At 37.3% G+C, this 23,521-nt stretch overlaps 1 protein-coding gene across 4 annotated transcripts in view; it reads right to left on the bottom strand.

Moving 5' to 3' along the window:
• The window catches only part of NRK (Nik related kinase), a 136,870-nt gene that overhangs the window by 46,050 nt on the left and 67,299 nt on the right, over positions 1 to 23,521 (bottom strand). For all 4 annotated transcript variants that reach the window (XM_054544921.2, XM_024241091.2, XM_054544922.1 and 1 more), the window contains exons 5-13: positions 22,177 to 22,302; positions 16,643 to 16,753; positions 15,074 to 15,164; positions 11,878 to 12,008; positions 9,914 to 9,968; positions 5,243 to 5,321; positions 3,998 to 4,173; positions 2,308 to 2,371; positions 723 to 1,878 (exon numbers count right to left, since the gene is read on the bottom strand). In XM_054544921.2, the coding sequence (XP_054400896.1) occupies positions 723 to 1,878; positions 2,308 to 2,371; positions 3,998 to 4,173; positions 5,243 to 5,321; positions 9,914 to 9,968; positions 11,878 to 12,008; positions 15,074 to 15,164; positions 16,643 to 16,753; positions 22,177 to 22,302 (1,989 nt within the window). The remainder of the gene's footprint in view (positions 1 to 722; positions 1,879 to 2,307; positions 2,372 to 3,997; positions 4,174 to 5,242; positions 5,322 to 9,913; positions 9,969 to 11,877; positions 12,009 to 15,073; positions 15,165 to 16,642; positions 16,754 to 22,176; positions 22,303 to 23,521) is intronic.

Below are 23,521 nucleotides of genomic sequence, written 5' to 3'. Positions count from 1 at the left end.
ATCATTAAACTCTTCTGCTGCATCCTTGCTGCATGTGTAATTGGTCTGTTACTATGCAGTGGGCATACGAACCTGTTGGTCTTATAACACAGAGAATAATTTGTAAATTGTTTCATGTTCTGTGAGGCCACATAATTGATTAATTATGTAAAATGGGCAGCACATTAGTGAAACAAGTAATAAATATGGTAACCATATACAAAATATTTTGGAAACTGCTTTGCCTTCTCATTTTAACCTTGATTTAAACATCTGTAGTACAAAAATGAGTGTAATTCACTCAAATAGTATAGTTCGACATTCTGTTGGAAGAAAGAATAAACTAACTTAAAGGTTGGAGTAACAAAAGCAAATTTTGTTTTGTGCTTATTTTTGATGAGTTATCTTTGAAATTTTAAGTTATGAAAGTAATTTTTAAAGATCCAAAATAGTAATTTTTAATGTGCATTTGTTGACACTTTATTGGTTAAAGAATAATAGACAGAAAACTAATAATTAAAGCTATATTTCAGTAGAGATACTGAAAAATATTTTTCTCATATTTAGTCACAATTATCTAGAAATTTCAGGAAAATTTATTTGAAGTACAAATTATTTAGTATATCTTCTGTAGAACACAAGGAATATTTATTTCATTTGGTTTTACTGAGAAAAACATCCACATGAGCTATCACATTTTCTCTTCATTTTTGACTCAGAGTAAAAATATCAAAAATTCTTACTTTATCAACTTGTCTCAATTCTTCCTCAGGCTGATTAAAGATATCTTCCCATCTGCGTTGGCGCCTTCGCCTGCGGGCTTCTAAATCCGAGAGTTCAAGCTTTTCAGGTCTCCATGACGACTTTGCCCTGAACCTCTTTGGTGATAGTCTTTTTGCCAGTGCTTGCCTCAGAGTAGAAACTTTTGATTTTTTCTCCCGTGCCTGTTCTGGTTGTGAGTAAAACCTATTTGATGACAGATTTTCCATCAGGGTTTGCAACGGACCAAGTGGCTTTGAGTTATTTGAGTTTGGTGCCCGAAGCAAGTCTCTTGACAGTCCCTCTATCAGTGCTTGAACTGAGCCAATTGCCTGTGGGGCTTCTAGTGTCCAAGCCTGTGCCTGAGGTGATCCTTCAGTTTGCCCCTCTACTGGAATGAGCACCTGAGTATCCAAATGTAGTGGCAACAGCACATGGTGATCTTGTGATAGCAGGGGCAGAAATACCTGGGCATTTACTCGTAATGACTCAGGTTCCTCTGCCTCAGTCTCTGCCTGTGCAGGCTCGGCAGCCTGTTCCTGTACCTCTGGCTGTTCAGGTGCCTGGTTCTGCTCCAGCTCTTGTTCAGGCACCTGGTTGTGCCTCTGCTGTTGTTCAGGGGCCTGGCCCTGCCTTTGTTGTTCAGGTACCTGATCTTGACCCTGAAATTCCTCTGGTACCTGGTCCAGATCTTGTGGTTCTGATGTCTGGGTCTGGGCCTGCTGCTTTTTGGATACGTGGGCCTGTACCTGCAGAAGCCTAGGTGCCCTAACCTGTGTGTGTAGTGGCATGAGCACCCTGGCTGCCCTCCGTAGTCGTGGAGGTGCCTTAATCTGCATTTGTAGAGGTTTAGAGGCCTTAGCCTTCACCTGAGCCTGTAGTGGCATGAACACCCGAGCTGCCCCTTGTAGTCGTTGAGGTGCCTGAGCCTGCCCCTTTAGAGGCCTAGGTGCACTGTCCAGAGCCTGCAGTGGCATGAATACCCTGGCTGCTCCCTGTAGCTGCTGAAGTGCCTGGACCTGTGGCTCTTCTCGATCAGGCAGCCACCTTGGCTGAGAGGGTTCCCCATGTAGGACTCTAAGTGGTCTGCATCTGCTGCTGGTTGGCAATCTCAGAAGCTCGTGAGTGCAAGAGGGTCCTCTAAAATAAACACACAAATGATTGGCATACAATTAGAATTTTTAGTGGAATGGAGCCATTCAAGCCATTCAGAGGCATTGTTTTTACTTTAAAAGATGGACATCTTCTGCAATGAAGATACCTTCAGTAAACCTTTCTGAAATCATTCCCTTAATGTCTGAAATATTCTGCAGATAACATTTGTATTACTAATGTATTCAATTATTAATGAAATATGATATCTACTTGATCATTCACTTGCCAGATATTAAGGAGTCTTTGGGTAGTAATAAAGAATTCTCACATTTTCGCTCAGTATCTCTTAAAAACAGAGATTTGTTATTTGTTGTATCAGAATTAAGTCTTTCTGAACCACAGGCAACAGTATGGAATCAACGGCCTTATGTGAATTGCTATCATCAAATTATATATGCAATTTGTGGAACGCACCTGAATCTTCTGATGGTGTACTGTTCCTTAATAGCTTCTTCTCTTTCAAAGATCAAAGGTATTCCTTTTTTTATGGAAGAGAAAAACATAATGCATAAACAGTCAGCAGATAAGCATGTTATCCACTTAATCACCTTGTTCCCTCTGCTTCTTAGGATGTGGAGTGAATTACAAGGGCAAGAAGGTAGCCCTTCAAAAGTACTTGGTTTGTGATATAGACCATATTCTAGTTTCTAGGCCCACTTTTGCAGCACAATATAGCTATTGCATGCAGATTAATTTCTCTAAACAGAGAAAAGAAAATTTAGCAATCTGATTTCTGCAATTCTAAAGAGAAAGAAGAGAGAATGGGACAAAGGGAGAATGAGACAAGAGAAACTCTAAATAGTGGTGAGCATGGCTTACAGCTGTGGGCTCTAGATGTAAGGACTTTATGGCTTGAGGTTGATATTTGGTCTTTTCAATGAGAAGGCAAATTCTTAATTCTGTGTTTTACACTAAACACATTGAAAACATTCAGCTTCTTTCTATCAGCTGTACTGTGACTACTGAAATATAGAAGATTACAAACAAGAGTTTTCTTTTGAATTTCCTATATTAAAATGTTCAGGGCAACTATACTTATATCTTTAGTGTAACTTCCATATAAATGGAAATTTTCCTACAGGTAACATTTTGGAAATTTTGCAATTCTGGAAATTAGCAAATTACCAAGTAGATGTGTGGTTTTCCTGAACCCATTTGTGGCTGGCCTCTGTAATGTTGGCTGAATAACTTCATTACCATAGGTAAATAAATTAATTCTTGCTGCTCCTTGCCTCAAAACATGATACATGTATAGATACAACAAGCCCCACTACAATCAATCCCACAGCTGATCTGAGGATGCCTGCTTTTTCAAGTTTTCCCAGTTACATTCCATTGTTACTCTCAACTCTGCCTATGGTCCGCAAAATCAAATGTGGAATAGGTAACATATAAAGTTAGGACTTCTCAGGGGCTTCTTCTGGACTTGGTGAAAATTCATCCTGGCACTTTTATTTTTATTTTTTTGAGGCAGCGTCTTGTTCTGTCACCCGGGCTGGAGTGCAGTGGCACGATCTTGGCTCACTGCAAATCCTGCCATTTTTAATAGAACTTCACTTTTGTTAACAGACAGAAGTTTATGTTTATTTGTATAAATTAGTTCCTTTAATTATATTTTATATTTGGAGTTTAGTACATAAAACAAGCTTTGTATGGTGCACAAATACTACTTCAAAATTAGCAGTCAATAAATGGTTAATTACAAATCCAGTTATCTCTTGTAGAGTCAAAATACCAGCTGAAAAAAAAGCAAGATATAAATTTTGTTACCTTTTATCTTTTATTTATTTTATTTAGTTAGTTACTTAAAATTGGCATATCACAAAACTTTATTGGATGCTTTCAAGGTCTTCGTAAATATGAACATTTGCCAGGTGTAACTGGCAAGAATTAGTAACTATACACACACACACACACACACGCACGCACGCAAGAGATAATTAAATAAGAGCACATGGCATATTATTGGCAAAACTAAATATCAAAGGCCTCAGAAGTTTTATTTTCAATCTAAGTCTTAAACAAATCCTATTTTTTCCTGGAAACAATACATGAATAAACTCTGAATATTCATTTCAGTAAAATAAAACTTAACAGATTCTACCTTTTTTCTGTCTTTTTTTAATGATTCCAGTAAGATGCCTTGTTAATGACTCAACAACATGTCGTTCATTTTTTATATCCCGAACAAATGGGTGATGAAGCATGTTTGCAGAAGTAGGACGAAACAGGAAATTTTTTATCGTACACTTTTCCATGAAATTGTGGAACTTACGGGACCTAAAAAATGAGTCAAAGAGAGGAAAAAAAGTGTTCTCAGGCCTGTCAGACCTCTTCCCACCACCACCCACATGCCTCTCTGAAAATCATATTTGGAGAGCGTTGCCTTTAGGTATTATTGTCTTCTCAATTGCCAAATATCCTCCAGTTTGGCAACATACATTATAAAGTGAGGCCATTTAGACCTCAGAAAAAGAAGCAAGAGTCAATAGCATTTTCCATCTAAATTACAGTAGAAACTTCAATGAGTTAACTGTAAGTACCTGGTAAAAACTCAAATGCAGATATGATGATTAAATGGTTAATGTGATATATGTAGTCTGCAAGACTAGATTGATCGGCCCACAGCAGTCATACTCTGTATTTTTCATTTGACTATATGCAGTTTTAACTACAGAAGAATGAATATAATGATCCAAAAATAGGATGTTAAAAGCACCAGGACTAACTGATCTTGTAAAATGACCCATGAAAACAGACGTGGCCATAAAAACTGAATCCATGGGAAGGGTTAAATTGAATTCCAATGCAGAATGTTAGCAATCAAATCACAGTCACCACTTCTACCAGGGAAAGCAATAAAAACTAATAATAAGCAAGAGTTTCAGGTACAAGATCAACAAGCTTCAGAGAGAAGGATTCCCAAGTTTAGCTGGCATGTAAGTGCCCTGGGAGAACAAGTCTTCTGCTCTAGGTCTGTGTGTGTTTGGTTTAATGTACTAATCAACAGGGCTGCATATAACTGACTGCCTATATAAGCAACACAAGAAACTTCACAAATAGTTGCCATCAGTTCATCCCACTACTGGGGAAACAACTGAACATGCCCATTGATGGCAGTACAGTAATACCATCAGAAAATACTATAGAGGATATTACTTATTTATAGTTGGCTAGCTACCTCTTAATGAAAACTGGTCATTTAGACCTCCCAGTTAAGATATTAGATTTTAGGAAATATTGTCCAACAAGGATAGTGCAGCAGGACTGATCAAATGAATTAAAACTTCTTTGCTAACATAAAAATGTCAAGTCAATGTAATTAAGAGATTAAGACATTCATCTTTACCATCCGCTGGATTTGACTGTGGGAGCAGATTCCCGCAAAATAACGAAGAGAGCTTCCAAGGGTTGAAGGTTACACAGAGCTGCAAAGGGAAATAGATAAATTTAGAAAGAATGAGAAGGGTAACTAAAGAACACACTCCTCATTCCAGAGGGGATTCTCAGTGATCTTCCACATATTATGTTGAGTAGACACTAAGGGACAAATAGATACAAAAGAATGTATTTCAAAAGAAAAAGAAAAGCTCATTTTAAAGCAATGTTGCAATATATAAGATTCTCAAGTTTCACTATCACCAAGCAGGATAAATGAATAATAAACTAGACAAAATATTTGAAATGTATAGTTGATAATTTATATCTAGAAAAGTTAACTGAAAGTGAAACAAGCACACTTCTATGTTTTTGTATTGCAGGTATTTAGTTATAAAATTGGAATATGTAATTACAGACTGAAAAATTCAACCGGACTACTAGCTTAGTACAATAATATATAAAGAACAATGATTTAGTAGTCTAGAAAGCTTAGAAGAATCTGTTTTGGAAGCTGAGAGTTCTAGGAAAAAAAATAGGTATAGTGCAACTGTTAAGAATACACCCCCTAGAGTAAGATCATCTGGGTTCAAACCTAGCTCTACCTTTGTGACTTTGGGCAAATTACCTAGCCTATCTGTATCTTGGTTTCTTCATCTGAAAAACAGGAACTGTAGCAGGAGGAATCCCTTCAAAGAATTGTTGTGAGGATTAATTAGAAACTTACAAGTAAAAGTGTGTTTACCTCGTAAATATATACACCTATTATGTATGCACAAAAATTTTAAAAATAATTTTTAAAGTCCCCCCAAAAGTATCTGACATGTAGTAGATGCTAAATAAATATCAGCTATTGATATTATAACAAAGATGTTAACTCTATGGCACTTTGAGACTGTGCCAAATTACTGGACATTCATTCTCTCTTTCATACACACAGGCATAAAAATAAAAACCTATTCCAATATGTGCTATATAAATTAATTACCTCATTGGTTTGGGAATTTTGGTTTTTTCTATAAGTGTTTAAATATGTCTCACTTATTTCCTCTTGTGTTTTGATTAAAGAAAGTTGGCAGTGCAAAAAATCCCCAATGGAGAGCCATAGTGTCAATTTCATCTAACATTACAACTGTGTCATTCTTGTAAGGATAATTTGATATTAATGACTCTTGATAGAGCCATCCTTTCTCTCCCAAAATGCATTCTCAGAAATACCTAAAGTGAAAAACTGGCCTTTCATAGTAGTAGACAAAAACTCCACAGAGTGATTTTATTAGGGCTATACAAAGGCAATTGTTTAAAGGCCAAGCTTTGTTTTCAATTACATGGGCATAAATTAATAGAAGATGCATTTTTATAATTGAAGGCAGAATTAGCTCCAAGCACAAAGTATCAGGATCATATTTAACCCTTTTTATTCTTTTACTATGTCCAATCATTCTCCAGGTTCTGTCCTTTAAACTTATTGCGAGTTTGTACAATATTAAACAGTTGTCATTTATTAACATCTGAGCAACAGCCCACTGACAACATCTTCAGGGGTCAAGAGCTAGGACACAGACTAGGTAAGTTTTCTTTAACGGAAAGGAAAAGTTCACAAAGGAATGGAGCATAGGGTGGGTACAAGAGCTATGTCAACAGCAGCTGTTTATGGTTTCCTATATATTCTAATTTCAGGAATGGCAGTAACTGCCCCCTCCAACCTATATCTCATAGCACTACCTAAATGTTCATCATTAGAGGCTCATTCCTTTGAAACAGCAAGCCTCCCTTAAAAATCACATTATCTCTTGAAGGGTTGGACACATGTTAAACTGGGCTTAGTCTGAATTAGGTTAAATAATGTGGTTTACTCTTAACACATGTTGAGATCTGAGGGAATCTTCTGAATATTGAAGGAATAGGCATCTTGATGGGACAGCGGTAGATTTGAGCCACAATGCACTCAGGTAAAGATAGACATGAGGTATGAGAAAGCAACACTACAAGGGATAGAAGTAGGACTATAAAGAAGCATCATTGAGAATATTTAAAATAATCTACAATATCAAGGAGAATACAAAAATAGGGGAAAATATGGGCCAGGTTAAGGCAAGTTGACTAGTGTACAGCTTTGCCAAGAAAGGGGTGTCAGCGTTAACTGTTGATCCTATCTTGCTTCTCCTCCAGGCACAGATTATCTTTTCTATAAAAGATAGAGACTAAAAACCACATCTATTCAAAATTAACCTATGATACTCTGATGTTTGGATGATTATCATAAATGTTCTGGCCTTGGTAAAGGTCCCCATATTGTTTGAATTCCTATCCAGAAACTAGGGACTGAAGGGGTTCCTGGTTTACAAGTGTCCAGTTCTCTCTTTCTAGAGCCACTACAACAGTGGTCCCCAAACTTTTTGGCACCAGGGACTAGTTTCGTGGAAGACAATTTTTCCATGGACCTAGGGGTAGGGGGTTGGTTTGGGGATGAAACTGTTCCACCTCAGAACAGCAGGCATGAGTTGGATTCTCATAAGAAATATACCACTTAGATCCCTTGCATGCTCAGTTCACAATAGGGTTCCCACTCCTAGAAGAATCTAATGCCATTGCTGATCTGACAGGAGTCAGAGCTCAGGTGGTAATGCTTGCTCACTTGCTCGCCGCTCACCTCCTGCTGTGTGGCCCAGGGGTTGGGAACCTACGCCCTATGGCATCCTATCAGGGAGAAGTTATTCTTTCTCTCTCTTTACTTCTCTGGAAAAGACTCACCAAAGGAAGACCAAAGGAAGAGAATTTTGTTATCTGGAACTCAGAGGATATTATCAGATAATTGTCACTTTGGAAGGCCATCCCTTATGAGATAATACTTATCATAACCTGGAGGATTTCTGCAGTTAAACTGATGACAATTATTTCTACACAAAATTAATATTCCAGGCAATAAAGGACACCGGTAAAAGAGAAATGTTTTAGTAGGGAGGCTATTTAGGGCTGCTCTTGACCAAAATTGTACTATTCCAATTACTGATCCAGGCAGGCCAGCCCTATTTTTCCTCTTTGTGAGTTCCAAATCTCCTGGCCTTCACTTATCTTTTGTAAGAAGCTTGTCATTTGTGTAATCTGTGCAAAACTCCTTATCTGCACTCCTGTGAGTTTGCTCACCAATACTTTTTCCCGTAACTTAATATTGCGGAATGAAAAAAAAAGTGAAACAAACAAAGGTGACCCAGGAAGTACAAACTGCAAAACATAGAAAGTTGGTTTCCCAGAAAGGCATGGTGAGGAGCATTCAGAAACAATGGAAAAAAGATACTACTCAATGCAGGCATGTACCCTAACCAAATCCATGCATCAATACTAATATGAAATATTAGTTGCTGCTGCTCAATTTAACATAATCTAAGTATGTTTCCAAAACAGAAATAATCAGGAAATGATGAGGAATAGTCCACATCCCCTCAGTATAATTTCAATTTTATATATGTGTCGTATGTAATGTTCTTATTGTTTAACATTTTCCATTATTAATTTTTTATTCACCCAACTTAGGTACTTTGCTGATTTGGGGGCATTATAATACAGGCAGAAGCAACATGATCTCCACAGGCATCCTAGCTTTATCGCAGCCCCTCTTTGATATTCCAAGGGATACCAGGAATTTTCAACAATTATGTTACCGTTATTTCTATTTCTTGAAATTCCTCTCATTGGCCTTGAAACAAAATGCTAACATAGTTCAAGCTCATAAAGCTTGATGGGTGGACATTTTGCAGATAGAGCATACAAGAACATGGGAACCTATAGGATCTGCTTTGGAGAGGGGAAAGCAAAGCAACCCTCCCCATACCCCAGAAGGCACTACTTTACACTTCTCATCCAATAATACCAAAGATGCATTGTCATTTATACTTTTGGATTTTAGGTACTAAGGACAGCAAATATGCCATGCTTTGGAGTCACACATTAGATGGTTATCAATCACTTATACCCTAGTTTACATTCCATTTTTACTTTCCTATCAGAAAGCAGTGCCTTGAGAGAACAGGATGCTAACAGGTCATTTAAATGATGGAGAGGTAGAGAAAAGAAGATGAAATGGGCACTGACGCAGCTGAAAGGAGTAAAGAGGGCACAAAGGTAAGCTGAATTGACTCCAGAAGAAAAAAAAACAGGCTTACTTCCTGACATTGCTGAAGATTAGCTCAATTTCAATGAAATGCTGGAGAATTTTCTCAACTATCACAGCCTGAGGCAGTAGCACTGTGTGACTGTAAATATTCTGGAATCTAAATATTCCACCAGGAAATATAGACTGGAATGCCAACCAGAATCCTTATTCTGGTTGCTCAGGACTGTCAGGACCAAATGCTACTGACACTAAATGGAAACAACACTCAGTCAATGTAAAATAAGATATTATAAGAAAGAAAAGCACAAGCTGATTTATATACCCACAACTAGCTATTCTGAAGAAAGCATTTGGTAATCACTGAAAAGGCCACCATTCGTAGTTTGGCACATAGTATGACACCTGTGTGGCCAGTGAAAGCTGAGTGGTACAAGTGGCAATCTCATCTTCTTCAACAGAGAGAGATTTGTATGATTTGTACAGTACATTTCCCTAATCTTTAACAAATATCAAACATTTTTTACTCACGAGGGGCTCCTTCAGCCATTTCAATGGCAGTAATTCCCACAGACCACACATCACTCTGCAAAGACAAAGACGACAAAAAAGTCACTTAAAAATAGGAAATTGGTAGTATTTAGAATCTCAAAACAATGTTTAGCTGGGGGTGTGGATGTCAATGCCAGAGTTCTTTTACGGGTTTCCCATAATGAAGCTTTATTATAGAGTGACATTATAGGAAGACTTAATCTGAGCTTGTGACCAGCCAGTACCTCACTACACAACAGGTTGATAGGGACTGGAGTTAAGCGCAAGGAAAGTTCATTTTGGATGCACTGATATTATTGCTTTACCTGAAATACCAAAAGAAACTTGCCATAAAGACATTTTATTACATAGACCCACCAGTTGTATCATCTTGGGCAAATGTTTTAACTCCCTGTGCCTTAATTCCACTCTATGTAAAATGGTGATAACAATAGCATACACTTACATAGGACTGATGTGTGTGTGTGTATGTGCATGTGTGTGTGTGTGTGTGTGTGTACTTCAGTAGTTCCTGGAATATACTAAACTAAGGCTAGAATTATAATGAGACTCTAGAAAATTCTCTTCACTACCAACTGTTTAGTACTTTTTTTTTTCAGAGTGTGGAAAGGGCACAGGGCTAGAGTTACACTGGCTGGCTAAATGACTCCTAAACAGGTTTACTGAATTCTCTTTTTTTTTTTTTTTCCTTAAGACAGAGTCTCACTCTGTCGCCCAGGCTGGAGTGCGGTGGTGTAATCTCGACTCACTGCAACCTCTGCCTCCTGGGTTCAAGCGATTCTCCTGCCTCAGCTTCCCGAGTAGCTGGGATTATAGGTGCCTGCCACCACGCCAGGCTAATTTTTTGTATTTTTAGTAGAGACAGCATTTCGCCATGTTGGCCAGGTTGGTCTCGAACTCCTGACCTCAGGTGATCTGCGGCCTCGGAGGTTAACTGGATTTTTAGAACCCTAGTTTATAGATTTCTTAGCTTGAGTTGTGATAGTCTATGCTTAAGACTTCTTTCAGTTACATGATGCTAAAAACTAAAAATAAATAACGAATACAGGTGAAAGTCCTTGGAAGACTGCAAAAAGTATACAACTATAAAGCATTATTTCTATAAAAAGCCACTTGAAGAACATGCTTCCATAGTCTTCGTAGCTCCTAACAGCACTGAACATAACAGACTCTCAGTAAATAATTGTTTTGCAGATCATGTAGAGGGCACTTAAGGAAAGGGAAAAGAGATGAATCTTAATCAACTTCAAGTATTGAGTCCTAGGTTCCACTCAGGGAGACCACAATGAATTGTTTGGATGACTTATGTGGAGAGTGAGTGAGGTTTTTCCAGTCTATAGCAAATGGAGAGTTTTCTTTCCACATCAACCTTTTGAAATGTGTACATGGATATATGTATATTGTTCAAATTGCAGTTTCAGTGGAAATTTTAATAAATAGCATGAATTGTTACTTTGTCTATTACATTGATTTTCTGTGGTTTTGGAAGTGAAACATGCCAAGGATTTTCTCCATTACCCTGAGTAATCAAATTATTTTTTGTCTTTTCTGGAGCTAAGTTACTGTGGGGGTTAATAATTGGCTTTACATTTATTCATTTTTAAGTTTACAATGCTCTTTGCCCCTGGAAGTTAAATTTTTATATACATATAAATCCACATTATATAATATTTTTACCAATAGGTTGCAAGCAACATAAACTACACATTCTGCCTCAAATGCAGGTAACTCTCAGTGGTATACTTTGTCCACATTCTTAGAAAATATTATTTTATGAATATAATCAAACCACTTACTGAAATAGAGGCTTGTATTTCCTACTAGCATTTATTGTAAAAGGTGGAGCTGCCTGCTTTTTATTTTTTGTTTTATCATTAAAAATAAATGTTAATCAAAAATCCTTTCCAAATTGTAATTTCCACTGTCTGAATTCTCACACTCACTCTGTAATCATAGGAGCGTCTTGGGTCCTCATCACAGTCAATCACCTCAGGTGCCATCCAGTATGGTGTCCCAATGAAACTATTCCTTCTTCCATTAGTTCTGCTCACCTGGGCACTCACTCCAAAATCAACTGCCAAGAATCATTATATGTCAAAATAATCAATCAGGAGGAAAAAGCTTTAATAAGTTATTGCTTTAACTTGGAAAGCTGATACAAAAGCCACAATGGATAACAGATTTTCATTCCAGCCTAGCAAACTTTACCATGAAGTCTACTCCAGGAATACTGGGAAATAAGCTTTTCCTGCTATTTATTTTGGAATGAGACTCAGCAGTGCTATTATAAATCTACAGTAGGTTTGGCTGAATGTTTACCATGAATATTAAAAATAATGTACTGTCGGAACACTCTGAACCTCCGAAATGATAACATATGTAGTGTTTGGACCTGGGAACCAAGCTGGAGGAAGACCAGAACTATAAGCAAGATCAAAGAAATCTAAAACCTATTAGCAGTTGATCAGGAAGCCTCACACATGATATGAGAAGGCTCTATCACACTGATAAAGAAAAATGAGTTTTCTGCTAGAATTTAGTTTAAATTCCTACATAGACCTTTTGAATCAGATGCAGGTATTTACTGTGGTATGTACATCTTAGCTTAGATTATAAAAGTTCAGTGTTCTATTCATCTGTGGGATACATTATAAGAAAATATTTGGTATGGTATCCTCAGAAACAGAAAAAAGGCTGAAGTAGGCTGGGGTTATTTATTCCAGAAAAAATAAAACAGGGATGAAAAATGAAGTAGATTTTCTAATTTAGAATGGTTTCCAGGAATCCAGAGGATGGCGAACAAAACTGACTAAAAAGAAGCTTCAGGAATTTAGGGGAAGAGAAGAAAAAGGAAAAAGAAAAACCTAAGAGTTTAAGGCAGTTTTAAAGGATCTAACAAGAATGACAACAACAACAAAAATGTCCACAATATTTGTGAAGATCACCATTGGGTGTTGTACCATGTTTTTATCTAGATTTTTTAAAAGAAATAGGTTAAATAATTGCCCAGCATTCTCACTATCCCTGTGAACCGGCATTAGGGGCCAAGATTTACCTAAGAAGGCCATAAGTTGCTATATGGCATATATACAGAGGAGAAAATGAAAGGAGAAAAGACTAGAAGACTGATTAATAGAAGAAAAGAAAAAAGAGCAAGAGAAAGAGAAATGAAAGCCAAGACGAGATGAAACCTCAACAATGGCATAATTTAAAGTTTTCTTTCATGACCTTACAGGCTGGAATATGAAGATTATCGAGCAATTGCAACTGCAATATAATCATTTTTCCATCTCTTTCCCTTCTATCAGTTCCTTTGGCTGTCATTAGGTTTGCTTTCTGAAAATTTCTTCTTATACTATGTTGCTTAAAAACAACTATAATCTTAAAAATTTAAAACAAATTGTACAAGAATTAAGTGCAAAATATGTGTGATTAAATTTTATAATGTGTTACTTCAAAATAATGATAATCTGAGAAATCTAGAACAAACTGTACAGGGACTACATGTAAAGTAAATCTGATTAAACTCTAATCCAGCAGTAGAAGGTCTCTCCTCCAGAGGAAAGTACATGAACTTTAGTGCATGGACATTGTGACAGATATTTCAGTGGCTTTTCATTTACGTACAGTTTCTCTTTTGTGCTGTAAATGTTTGCGTTGACCAGCAACTTGACACAAGTATATGACAGTGTTGCTCTATATGCGAACACAGTGTTTAGCCTTGTGATTAACTATCTATCCTGCATATTTAAATGTGAAATATGTATGCCCTTCATGTATTTTTTACATTTTTATTGTTTATTCATTTATTGTTTAGAGACAAGGTATCTCTCTGCCACCCAGGCTAGAGTGCAGTGGCACAATCATAGTTTACTGCAACCTCAACATCCTAGGCTCAAGTGATCCTCCTGCCTCAGCCTCTCGAGTAGCTGGGACCACAGGTGTGCACCACCATGCCCAGCTAATTAAACATTTTTTTTTTTTTTTTAGAGATAGGGTCTTGCTATGTTGCCCAGACTGCTCTTGAACTCCTGGTCTCAAGTGATCCTCATGCCTTGACCTCCTAAAATGATGGGATTATAAGTATGAGCTACTGCACCTGGCCTCTCCTTATGTATTTTAAAATTGTGTTTCTAGCTTTATAGCTTTTAGAGTGACACAAAAGAAATAATACATTCTCTTGAAACTACTTTCACTTATTCCAAGAATAAACAATTACTACCTCATGCTTCTTCCACAAATGTTCAGTGAAAAATGTTCCTAATGAATGAACAAAATCTCTACTCTTGTTCTATCTGTTTAGCAAGAAAATGGGAAATATCTTAAGGTCATGTTCAGACACATGTTTACAAATTGTTGAAAAATAATGCAAGTGACTTATCCTCTATATCTATGGGATTATCTGCCACTACAATGTACTGACATGATTTTTATGGTATTATTCTAAAAACTATTGATATTTATTTTACACATTAAAGGGTACAATATATTGTTCCTTATGCGCTTAAGGACAAGAAAATCAGAAAGTATGTGTGGTTATTTTCAAGTAAATTATATAACTCTGAACTCTGGCATAGAAAGCTAGGTACTTCCAGTCTTTTGATTTATAATTCTGAACTTGACTTGCATATTATTGGAGCATCAATTCTGATCAATATCATTTCTTTACATATCTGAAAAAATCCAGAGAAGCAATTCATCCTTACATAATTTAAAAGTTATTTGATATTCTTGAGAAAATATGACTCTGTCATGTGAAATAATTTTTTTATTTTTTTAAATCCCTTCCCTTGGCATCGAAATTTGCACATGGTAAATACTCAATTCAATTGTTGAAATAAATGTAATAGCTATTTCTAATAGAGGGTAAAGCGATGGCCAAAAAGTAAATCCCCATTATAATTCAAAAGTTGTTTTATCTACATGATTTCAAAGAAGCAGGTATGTGCATCCTCTTTCTTTTGCCCCGCCTCCTCTCCCAAACAAATTTTCAAATTTTGACTGGTTTTGCAGGCAGGGAAAACCCAGCTCAAGTAAGTAGAGGATATTGGCAGGGACATGATAGAAAGCATAGTTATCGTAAAGGAGCTTTCTCCATTAAGATGTTTTGGACTTAAAATACTATAAGAATAAACTTACCCAGTTTTACTTCAGCATTATGAGTCAGCAGCACATTCTGACCTTTGATGTCCCGGTGAATTACTCGGTGTGCGTGAAGGTGAGCTAAGCCCTGTATATATTTTTTAAAAAGCCACATCAGTATATATTTCTTTCTTTCTTTCTTTCTGGTACATTTCTTAGTATTTTTGGAAAAACTTTTGATAAGAGAAACAGCTTAATTTTGATGTTTCAGACACAATTCTTTCTTTAGGCTGGAATCACTACAACCCGTTCCCAGAAATATGACTTTTGGCTATAAGGAAAGGAAAATAAATCAGGACACCCACGAAAAAAAAGAGCACCAAAAGTAATGTTTGTATACATTGGGCCACTTTACCTTCCTTTTTAGCCTCCGTATTTCCAACTAGTCATAAGAGTAAAGACTTGGACATCTTGAATATCATAGCTCAGCTATAGTTTTGCTCTATTTCTTACCCAACCATTTGTTTAGTCCAAAATATTTTCTAGTCAGCTTTGTAGGCTGAGAATTTAGGGGAATGTGGAAATTCATTTTACAGCATTTGTAATCTGTGTTGGCTTAACACTTTGGCTCTAGCCCATTCACCACTAAAATTTACCCATGGCCTGGCTAACCCATGATGTGGTATGCAATGTTAAGCTGTAGTGAGACTGCCTCAGACACTAACTGGAGATTCATAATAAAGTAACAATAAAACTGCTAACATTTATTGAGCCCTTATTCTTTGCCAAGGATTGTACTAAGTGCTTTACATGGAGTAAATTACTAATTCCTCTCAGAAACCCTTTGAGGAAGGTGTTAATATCACCCTTATAATATAGATGAGGAAAGTGAGCCTTGGAAATATTAAGTAACTGATTCCAAGTAATAAAACTTATCCACAGTAAACTAAATGTAAACTCAGCCCAGAGTTTGAACTCTCAACCATTTACACTATCATCACAAGTGAATCCAACCAAAATGACAGGAAGGACATTCTAACATTGTATGAGTAGTACTGTTCAATTCTGTTAAGATCCTTCTTGGATGACCCTAAGAACTGAAGCCACAAAAGATGGGAATTGGTAGATCAAGAAGATTGTTGCTCTCATCCAATTGGGTGTGGAAAATAAAGAAACTTAAAACAGGGGCAGTAATCAAAGAAAATATTTGTCTGCCAAAAGGCTACAGTTGGTTTGAGGCCATTCTATAAAATACTGACTTTTTCTGACTCACCTTCATCTTAATCTATGATGCTTGTGCTATGTTTTTGTTTAAAGAACTCTAAAATAATAACAACATAATAAATAATCCAAGTGGTCATTTCCATGATCCACTGAACACAGTAGTCTTAATCTGACAGAGGTATTAAAGGCCATGATTTCAAAGGAGCTTGTTACCCAGCTTATTTAAAGGCGTCAGCTGCAAATCGGCTTTCTCAAAAGCTTTTTGGCCTTTTCAGATATCCTGATGCACAGGTTATGTTTAGAATACCTAAACTATCTGATGTGAGCAGGTATAAGGTGCATTGTATATATTACTCCCAGGTTCTTAAAAGATCAGAAGAGAATGACTATATGAAGACTCACCTGAAGGATTTCTCGGCAGATATAAGCAATCCAATCTTCTTTTAAACTCTGATTTCTGGTCATTCTCACTACATCAGTGACCGAACCTGCTGCACATAACTCCATCACCATCTGCAGGAAAGCCAGCAAAGTATAAAAAATTAGTGTCCAATTTTCTGAAAATATCTGGAGAGTTTTAGTCCATATGGCTTGTATCTATATGTAATGTTTAGAGATTAAGGCACTGCAAGTACTGCCTCAACTTTCTGGTGGAAGACTCCAAAGGCTAGCGAAATTAGAGAGAGTTGGATTAAAACCAAAGATTTGTGGAGGGAGAGAAGCCAGGTATTTCACCAGAGATATTTAACTGGAAGTTGGGGTTTGAGCTATGTCTTGAAGGATAGGTGGTGTTTGGATATGCTTAAAAGGAAGACCATTCTGTTTATGGAAAACTAAATAAACACATGCTTTTAGAAAGAAGTTTGCGCAAGGAACAAACCTAAGTGATGACTGGAATGGGAAGGAAAGGATGGTCAAGGAAACAGTTTAATCGGGGGTGAAGAAACAAAATATGGAGGTTCTCAAAAGAGTTTACATTTCAACATTAAGGCTAGGTTTGGTTTTTGTTGTTTTGTTTTTATTTTCAAATTCCAAACTATTTTCTCCAAGATACTGGCAAGCTACAACTCCAAGGGGGAATTTGTCAGTTGCATTCCTGTGGGATAATTTCATCCAAATGGGATTGCTACTAAGGAAAACCTATTTTAAAACTAATATCTTCAATAATATTTCATTCAGATTTTATTGTATTAATAAACTCAGTTTTTCAGAAAGTTTATTTTTGACACATATAAATTGAGCGCCCAACTAGTAAATTTTCTTCCAGGTAATATGAGTTAACTAGAGTAAAGAGTGATGTACAAGAGCATATAACTATTATAATTATCCTAGCAATATTTTCTTTGAGTACAGGTTTATGTATTACTGCCCACATCAAAAATACTTTATCAAAAGAGCAAAATGTCTTTTTTTAACTTTATGCAAATTAATTATCACCATAGATGAATGGAAGCAAAAGGATAAACTCAAAATCATGACTATTCAAAAAGTCTACCTTACTTCTGTGGAATATCAAGATCTGCTTTACAGAAAACTACTCCCCTAATTTACAGTTATTCGCCACTGATATTATTGCATGTCTTTCACCTGAGTACACTTTCACCAAAAAGAAGAGGCAGCCAAACAAAATGAAAACAGATAAGCCACAAAAAGTTGATTTTCACGTGGAGAATTAAGCATTGACTATATTGAACGGGCACAACATGTACACTGTGGTAACTCCTCATTTTGAACCATGACAAACCAGAATTAAAGCCATTCATCTAACGTAAACTCTGGAAGATCTGCTTACATTATGTGAGTCAGAAGAGCTCAACTATAAAAGGAATGTAAGACATTCTCAGTAATTTTCCTAACTTTGTAAGCATGGTACATACACTTCTTTATTAATGGTCATTATTAAGCTATTTACTTACTTCCTATTTGTATTTCTGATCTATATAGGCAAAAATTTGTGAAGTGTCCCATGAAAATTCTTATCTTCACAAATAATGTATGCATTAAATGTTTATTCATCCTCCAGATCTCAGTTCAAGCTTTTATTCCTCAAGGAAGATTTTCTCATTTCCCAGCTTAATTAAGGTTTGTTATTCACCCACAGACAGCCATGATATTTCTCTTCTGACCAATTATACATTTATGTGTGTGATTATTTGACTGACGCTGGTCTTTGCAAGTAGATTGTAAGCACCAATGGGTCAGGAGCATGTCTATTCAGCTTACCGTTTTATCCTCAGCATCTAGCACAACACCTGACAAATAGATAGTTTTCAATTGATATATGTTGAATGCCTGAATGAATTGAGTACTAATACATATCCAATAATATCCCATACATATCCAATAAGGAGACTGCAAAATTTCTCACACTTTGCTATACTATCAAGAGGAAAAAAAATTGTAAGTGAAAATATATAAAAAAGACAAATGGTATATGCCAAAAAAAATTTCTCAGTAACTAAACTATGCAGCCATATTTACTAAAATCTCAACTGGAATTGTCAGAGAATAGAGAATGCATGTTAACTGGACATTTGAGAGAAAACAGAGTTAAGCTGAAGGCCTATAAATTTGGTGGTTCTCAAAGTGTGGTGATCAGTCCAGCGGTAGCAGCAGCATCACATATGAACTTATTAGGAAGGATAATTTTTTGGACCCACACCCCCAAATCTACTGAATCAGAAATTCTGTGAGTGATGCCCAGAAATCTGTGTTTTATCAGGCTCTCTGGGAGATTCTGATGCCTGCCAAATTTAGAGAACCACTGTTTCAATTCCACCCCTTGTTGAAAACCTTTCTATAATGTCCACTGTCCTATTTTCTGAAGTCCATTATTTAGAATGTAATAGAATATTTTATTGTCACTTGAAGATACTGAAAAGCTTTAGTCATTATTTTGAAAAAATACTACTAACTCGGACATGGAATGGAAATGTAGCAAGTATAGAGATTCAAGTGTATACTTACCCCACCTTATATTCTAAATATTCAATTTTTAATAAAGACATCCTTGACCAAAACTGATTTTCTTGTGATTTAACTATTTTTACCACAGTGGAGGGCAGCAAAAATTCTGGTAACTGTGACTTAGGTAGCATAGGTTCCATTTATCCTCTAAATTTATATCTTATTGATCTAGAATTTGTGATACACCAGGCATAATGACTAAGAAAAGGATAAGTCAGCTTACCATTTGGAAAAGAGTTTCTTAGGAGTTATGTTTATCCACAAGTGCATATACTTTGCAAAAACTTAAAATGCACCCAGATGCTCATGTCAAGTGCTAATTAGAATTTATCCTTATCCAGTCATTATTTATTAGTTCATTGGGTAATTTCTGTAATAGCAACCATAGTAATTACATAAAATATTTGAAAATATTTATGTTGACTATTTCCAGTATGCATTTGAGTCCTCCCCCATCCCACCAGTAATCCCCTTGTCAGGCACTTAACTTATTTTCCCATATTTTATCACTCTCATCTCTAGGAATCAGAGTATATTTTGCCACATGATATGGTTTGGCTGTTTCTCACCCGAATCTCATCTTGAATTGTAGCTCCCATAATTCCCACATGTCATGGGAGGGACCTGGTGGGAGGTAATTGAATCATGGGGGCAGGTCTTTCCCATGCTGTTCTAGTGATAGTGAATAAGTTTCATGAGATTTGAGATTAATGGTTTTATAAAGGGGAATGCCCTTGCACATGCTGTCTTGCCTGCCACCATGCAAGACATGACTTTGCTCCTCCTTTGCTTTCCACCATGATTGTGAGCCCTCCCTAACCATGTGGAACTGTGTCAATTAAACTTCTTTCCTTTATACATTTCCTTTATAAATTATTAAGGCTCAGGTATGTCTTTATGAGCAGCGTGAGAACAGACTAATACAGTAAATTGGTGTCAGTAGAGTGGGGCACTGCTGTAAAGACACCTGAAAATATGGAAGCAACTTTGGAACTGGGTAACAGGCAAAGGTTGAAATAGTTTGGAGGGCTCAGAAGAAGACAGGAAGATGTGGGAAAGTTTGAAACTTCCTAGAAACTTGTTGAATGACCTTGACCAAAGTGCTGATAATGATACGGACAATATGGTCCAGGCTGAGATAGTCTCAGATGGAGATGAGAAATTTGTTGGGAACTGGAGTGAAGGTGACCTTTGTTATGTTTAAGCAAAGAGACTGGTGGCATTTTGCCCCTTCCCTAGAGATATGTGGAACTTTGAACTTGAGAGAGATAATTTAGGGTATCTTCTGGAAGAAATCTCTAAGTAGCAAAGGGTTCAAGAGGAAGCAGAGCATAAAAGTTTGGAAAATTTGCAGCCTGATTATGCAATAGAAAAGAAAAACCCGTTTTCTGAGGAGAAATTCAAGCCAAATGCAGAAATTTGCAAAAGTAACAAGGAGCCAAACGTTAATCACCAAGACAATGGGAAATGTCTCCAGAGCACATCAGAGATCTTCACAGCAGCCCCTGCTATCACAGGCCCAGAGGCCTAGGAGGAAAAAAAAATGGTTTCATGGGCCAGGCCCAGGGTCCTCTTGCTGTGTGCAGCCTAGGGACTTGTTGCCCCGTGTCCCAGCCACTCCAGCTATGGCTAAAAGGGGCCAAGGTACAGCTTGGGCTGTTGTTTCAGAGGGTGCAAGCCCCAAGCCTTGGCAGCTTCCACATGGTGTTGAGCCTGCCGATGCGCAGAAATCAAGACTTGAGGTTTAGGAGCCTCTGCCTAGATTTCAGAAGATGTATGGAAACTCCTGAATGTCCAGGCCGAAGTTTGCTGCAGTGGCCGGGTCCTCGTGGAGAACATCTGTTAGGGCAGTGTAGAAGGGAAATGTGGGGTTGAAGCCCCCACACAGAGTCATCACTGGGGCACTGCCTGGCGCAGCTGTGAGAAGAGGGCCACTGTCCTCCAGAACCCTGAATGGCAGATCCACCAATAGCCTGCACCATGTGCCTGGAAAAGCCACAGACACTCAATGTCAACCCATGAAAGCAGCCAGGAGGCTGTACCCTGCAAAGCCACAGAGGCAGAGTTGCCCAAGACCATGGGAACCCACCTCTTGCATCTGCATGACCTGGGTGTGAGATATGGAGTCAAAGGAGATCATTTTGGAACTTTAAGATTTGACTGCTCTGCTGGATTTTGGACTTACATGGGGCTTGTAGCCCCTGCGTTTGGGCCAATTTTTCCCATTTGGAGCAGGCATATTTACCCAATGCCTATACCCACATTGTATCTACGGTAACTAACTTGCTTTTGATTTTACAGGCTCATAGATGGAAGGGACTTGCCTTGTCTCAGATGAGAATTTGGACTGTAGACTTTTGAGTTAATGCTGAAATGAGTTAAGACTTTGGGGAACTGGTGGGATGGCATGATTGGTTCTGAAATGTGGGGAGATGAGATTTGGGAGGGGCCAGTGATGAAATGATATGGTTTGGCTCTGTGTCCACACCCAAATATCTTGAATTGTAGCTCCCATAATTCCCACATGTCGTGGGAGGTAACTGAATCATGGGGGCAGGTCTTTCCCACGCTGTTCTCATGACAGTGAATAAGTTCACGAGATCTGATGGCTTTATAATGGGGAATTTCCCTGAACATGCTCTCTTGCCTGCCGCCATGCAAGACGTGACTTTGCTCCTCCTTTGCCTTCTGCCATGATTGTGAGGTCTCCTCAGCCATGTGGAACTGTGAGTCAATGAAATCTCTTTCCTTTATAAAGTACCTAGTCTCGGGTGTGTCTAATGGCAAAAACCACGATTACTTTTGCGCCAACCTAATAGCATTGTGAGAACAGATTAATACACCATACTACCTTAACAGTTGTGTGCTAAGTTTTCCTGTAGATGCACAAAAGTGATAACTCATGAAAACATACATCCTTGGGTAAAACTTATTCTTATAGAATAAGAACAGTGTAATTAAAAACATACCCAAAGTTGGTGCCGCTGACCAGGGGGACTCAGCTTGAAAAATGCACCATAGAAGGACACAATGTTTTTGTGGAAAGAGTACTTCCTCAGAAGGTTGAGTTCAGTCCTGAGATCCTCTTCCTCATCCTACGGAATAAGAATAGACAGCAAAGCTCCTAAGCTGTGCAATCAATGACTTATAGGTCCCTAAAGTACAGTAGATCAACTGAGGAGAATCCTATGGCAACTAATTATATCCAACAGCAATTTATAATAAAATCTCAACTAAAATTGTCAGTGAATGAAGACCTCTGGTTAACTTGGAGTCTGGGGGAATAAAAAAGGTAAACTGAAGATCTTTTAGTTCAGTGGTTCTTAAGGTATGGTCCCTGGACCAGCAGCACTGGCCACTGTATAAAATTTTCACTGAGTGGAGTCATTATATTGTTGTTTCTTTTGCAACAGTTTTATTGAGATATAATTCACATACTATAAAATTCACCCATTTAAAGTGCAAAATGCAATGGTTTTTAGTATATTTATAGAGTTGTGCAATCATCACCACAATCAATTTTAGAACATTTTTATCACTCCAAAAGGAAACCCCATATCCTTTAGTTATCATCCCCCAATTCTGCCACACACACACACACCCCAACTCTAAGCAATCACTAATCTACTTTATGTCTCAATAGATTTATCAGTTCTGGACATTTTATATAAATGAAATCATATAACATGGTCTTTTGTGACTAGTTCTTTTCAAAGTTCATCCATATTGTAGCATGTTAACAATGTTTCATTGCTTTTGGTTTACCATTCATCAATTGAGGGATGTTTGGGCTATTTCTACCATTTAGCTATTACGGATAATGCTTCTATGAACAGTCATGTCAAGTAACTCTATGTTTAATGTTTTGATGAAATGGCAGACTGTCTCCCATATTGGCTTTACCATTTTGCATTACCAAGAGCAATGTATGCAGGGGTTCCACTTTCTCTATACTGTCACCAACACTTGCTATTTTCTGTTTTATTATTATAACCATTCTAGTGGGTGTGAAGTGGTGTCTCATTGTGGTTTTAATTTGCAATTCCCTGATGACTAATGATGTTGAGCATCTTTTCCTGTGCTTATTGCCCATATGTTCTTCGAGAAATGTCTAATACAAAATTCTTTGTCCTTTTAAAAACTGGGTTGTCATTTTATTACTGAATTGTAAGAGCTCTTCATATATTCTAGATACAAGTGCCTTATCAGATAGACAACTTGCAAATAATTTCTCTCATACTGTGGATTGTTTTCTCACTGTCTTGATAGTGACCTTTGAAGCACAAAAGTTTTTATTTTAATGAAGCACAATTT

The sequence above is a fragment of the Pongo abelii genome, chromosome X, assembly GCF_028885655.2.
Source record: "Pongo abelii isolate AG06213 chromosome X, NHGRI_mPonAbe1-v2.0_pri, whole genome shotgun sequence".
Lineage (NCBI taxonomy): Eukaryota > Metazoa > Chordata > Mammalia > Primates > Hominidae > Pongo > Pongo abelii.
Note: the sequence above shows the minus strand (reverse complement) of the source record. Positions and strands in the feature narration are given on the sequence as shown.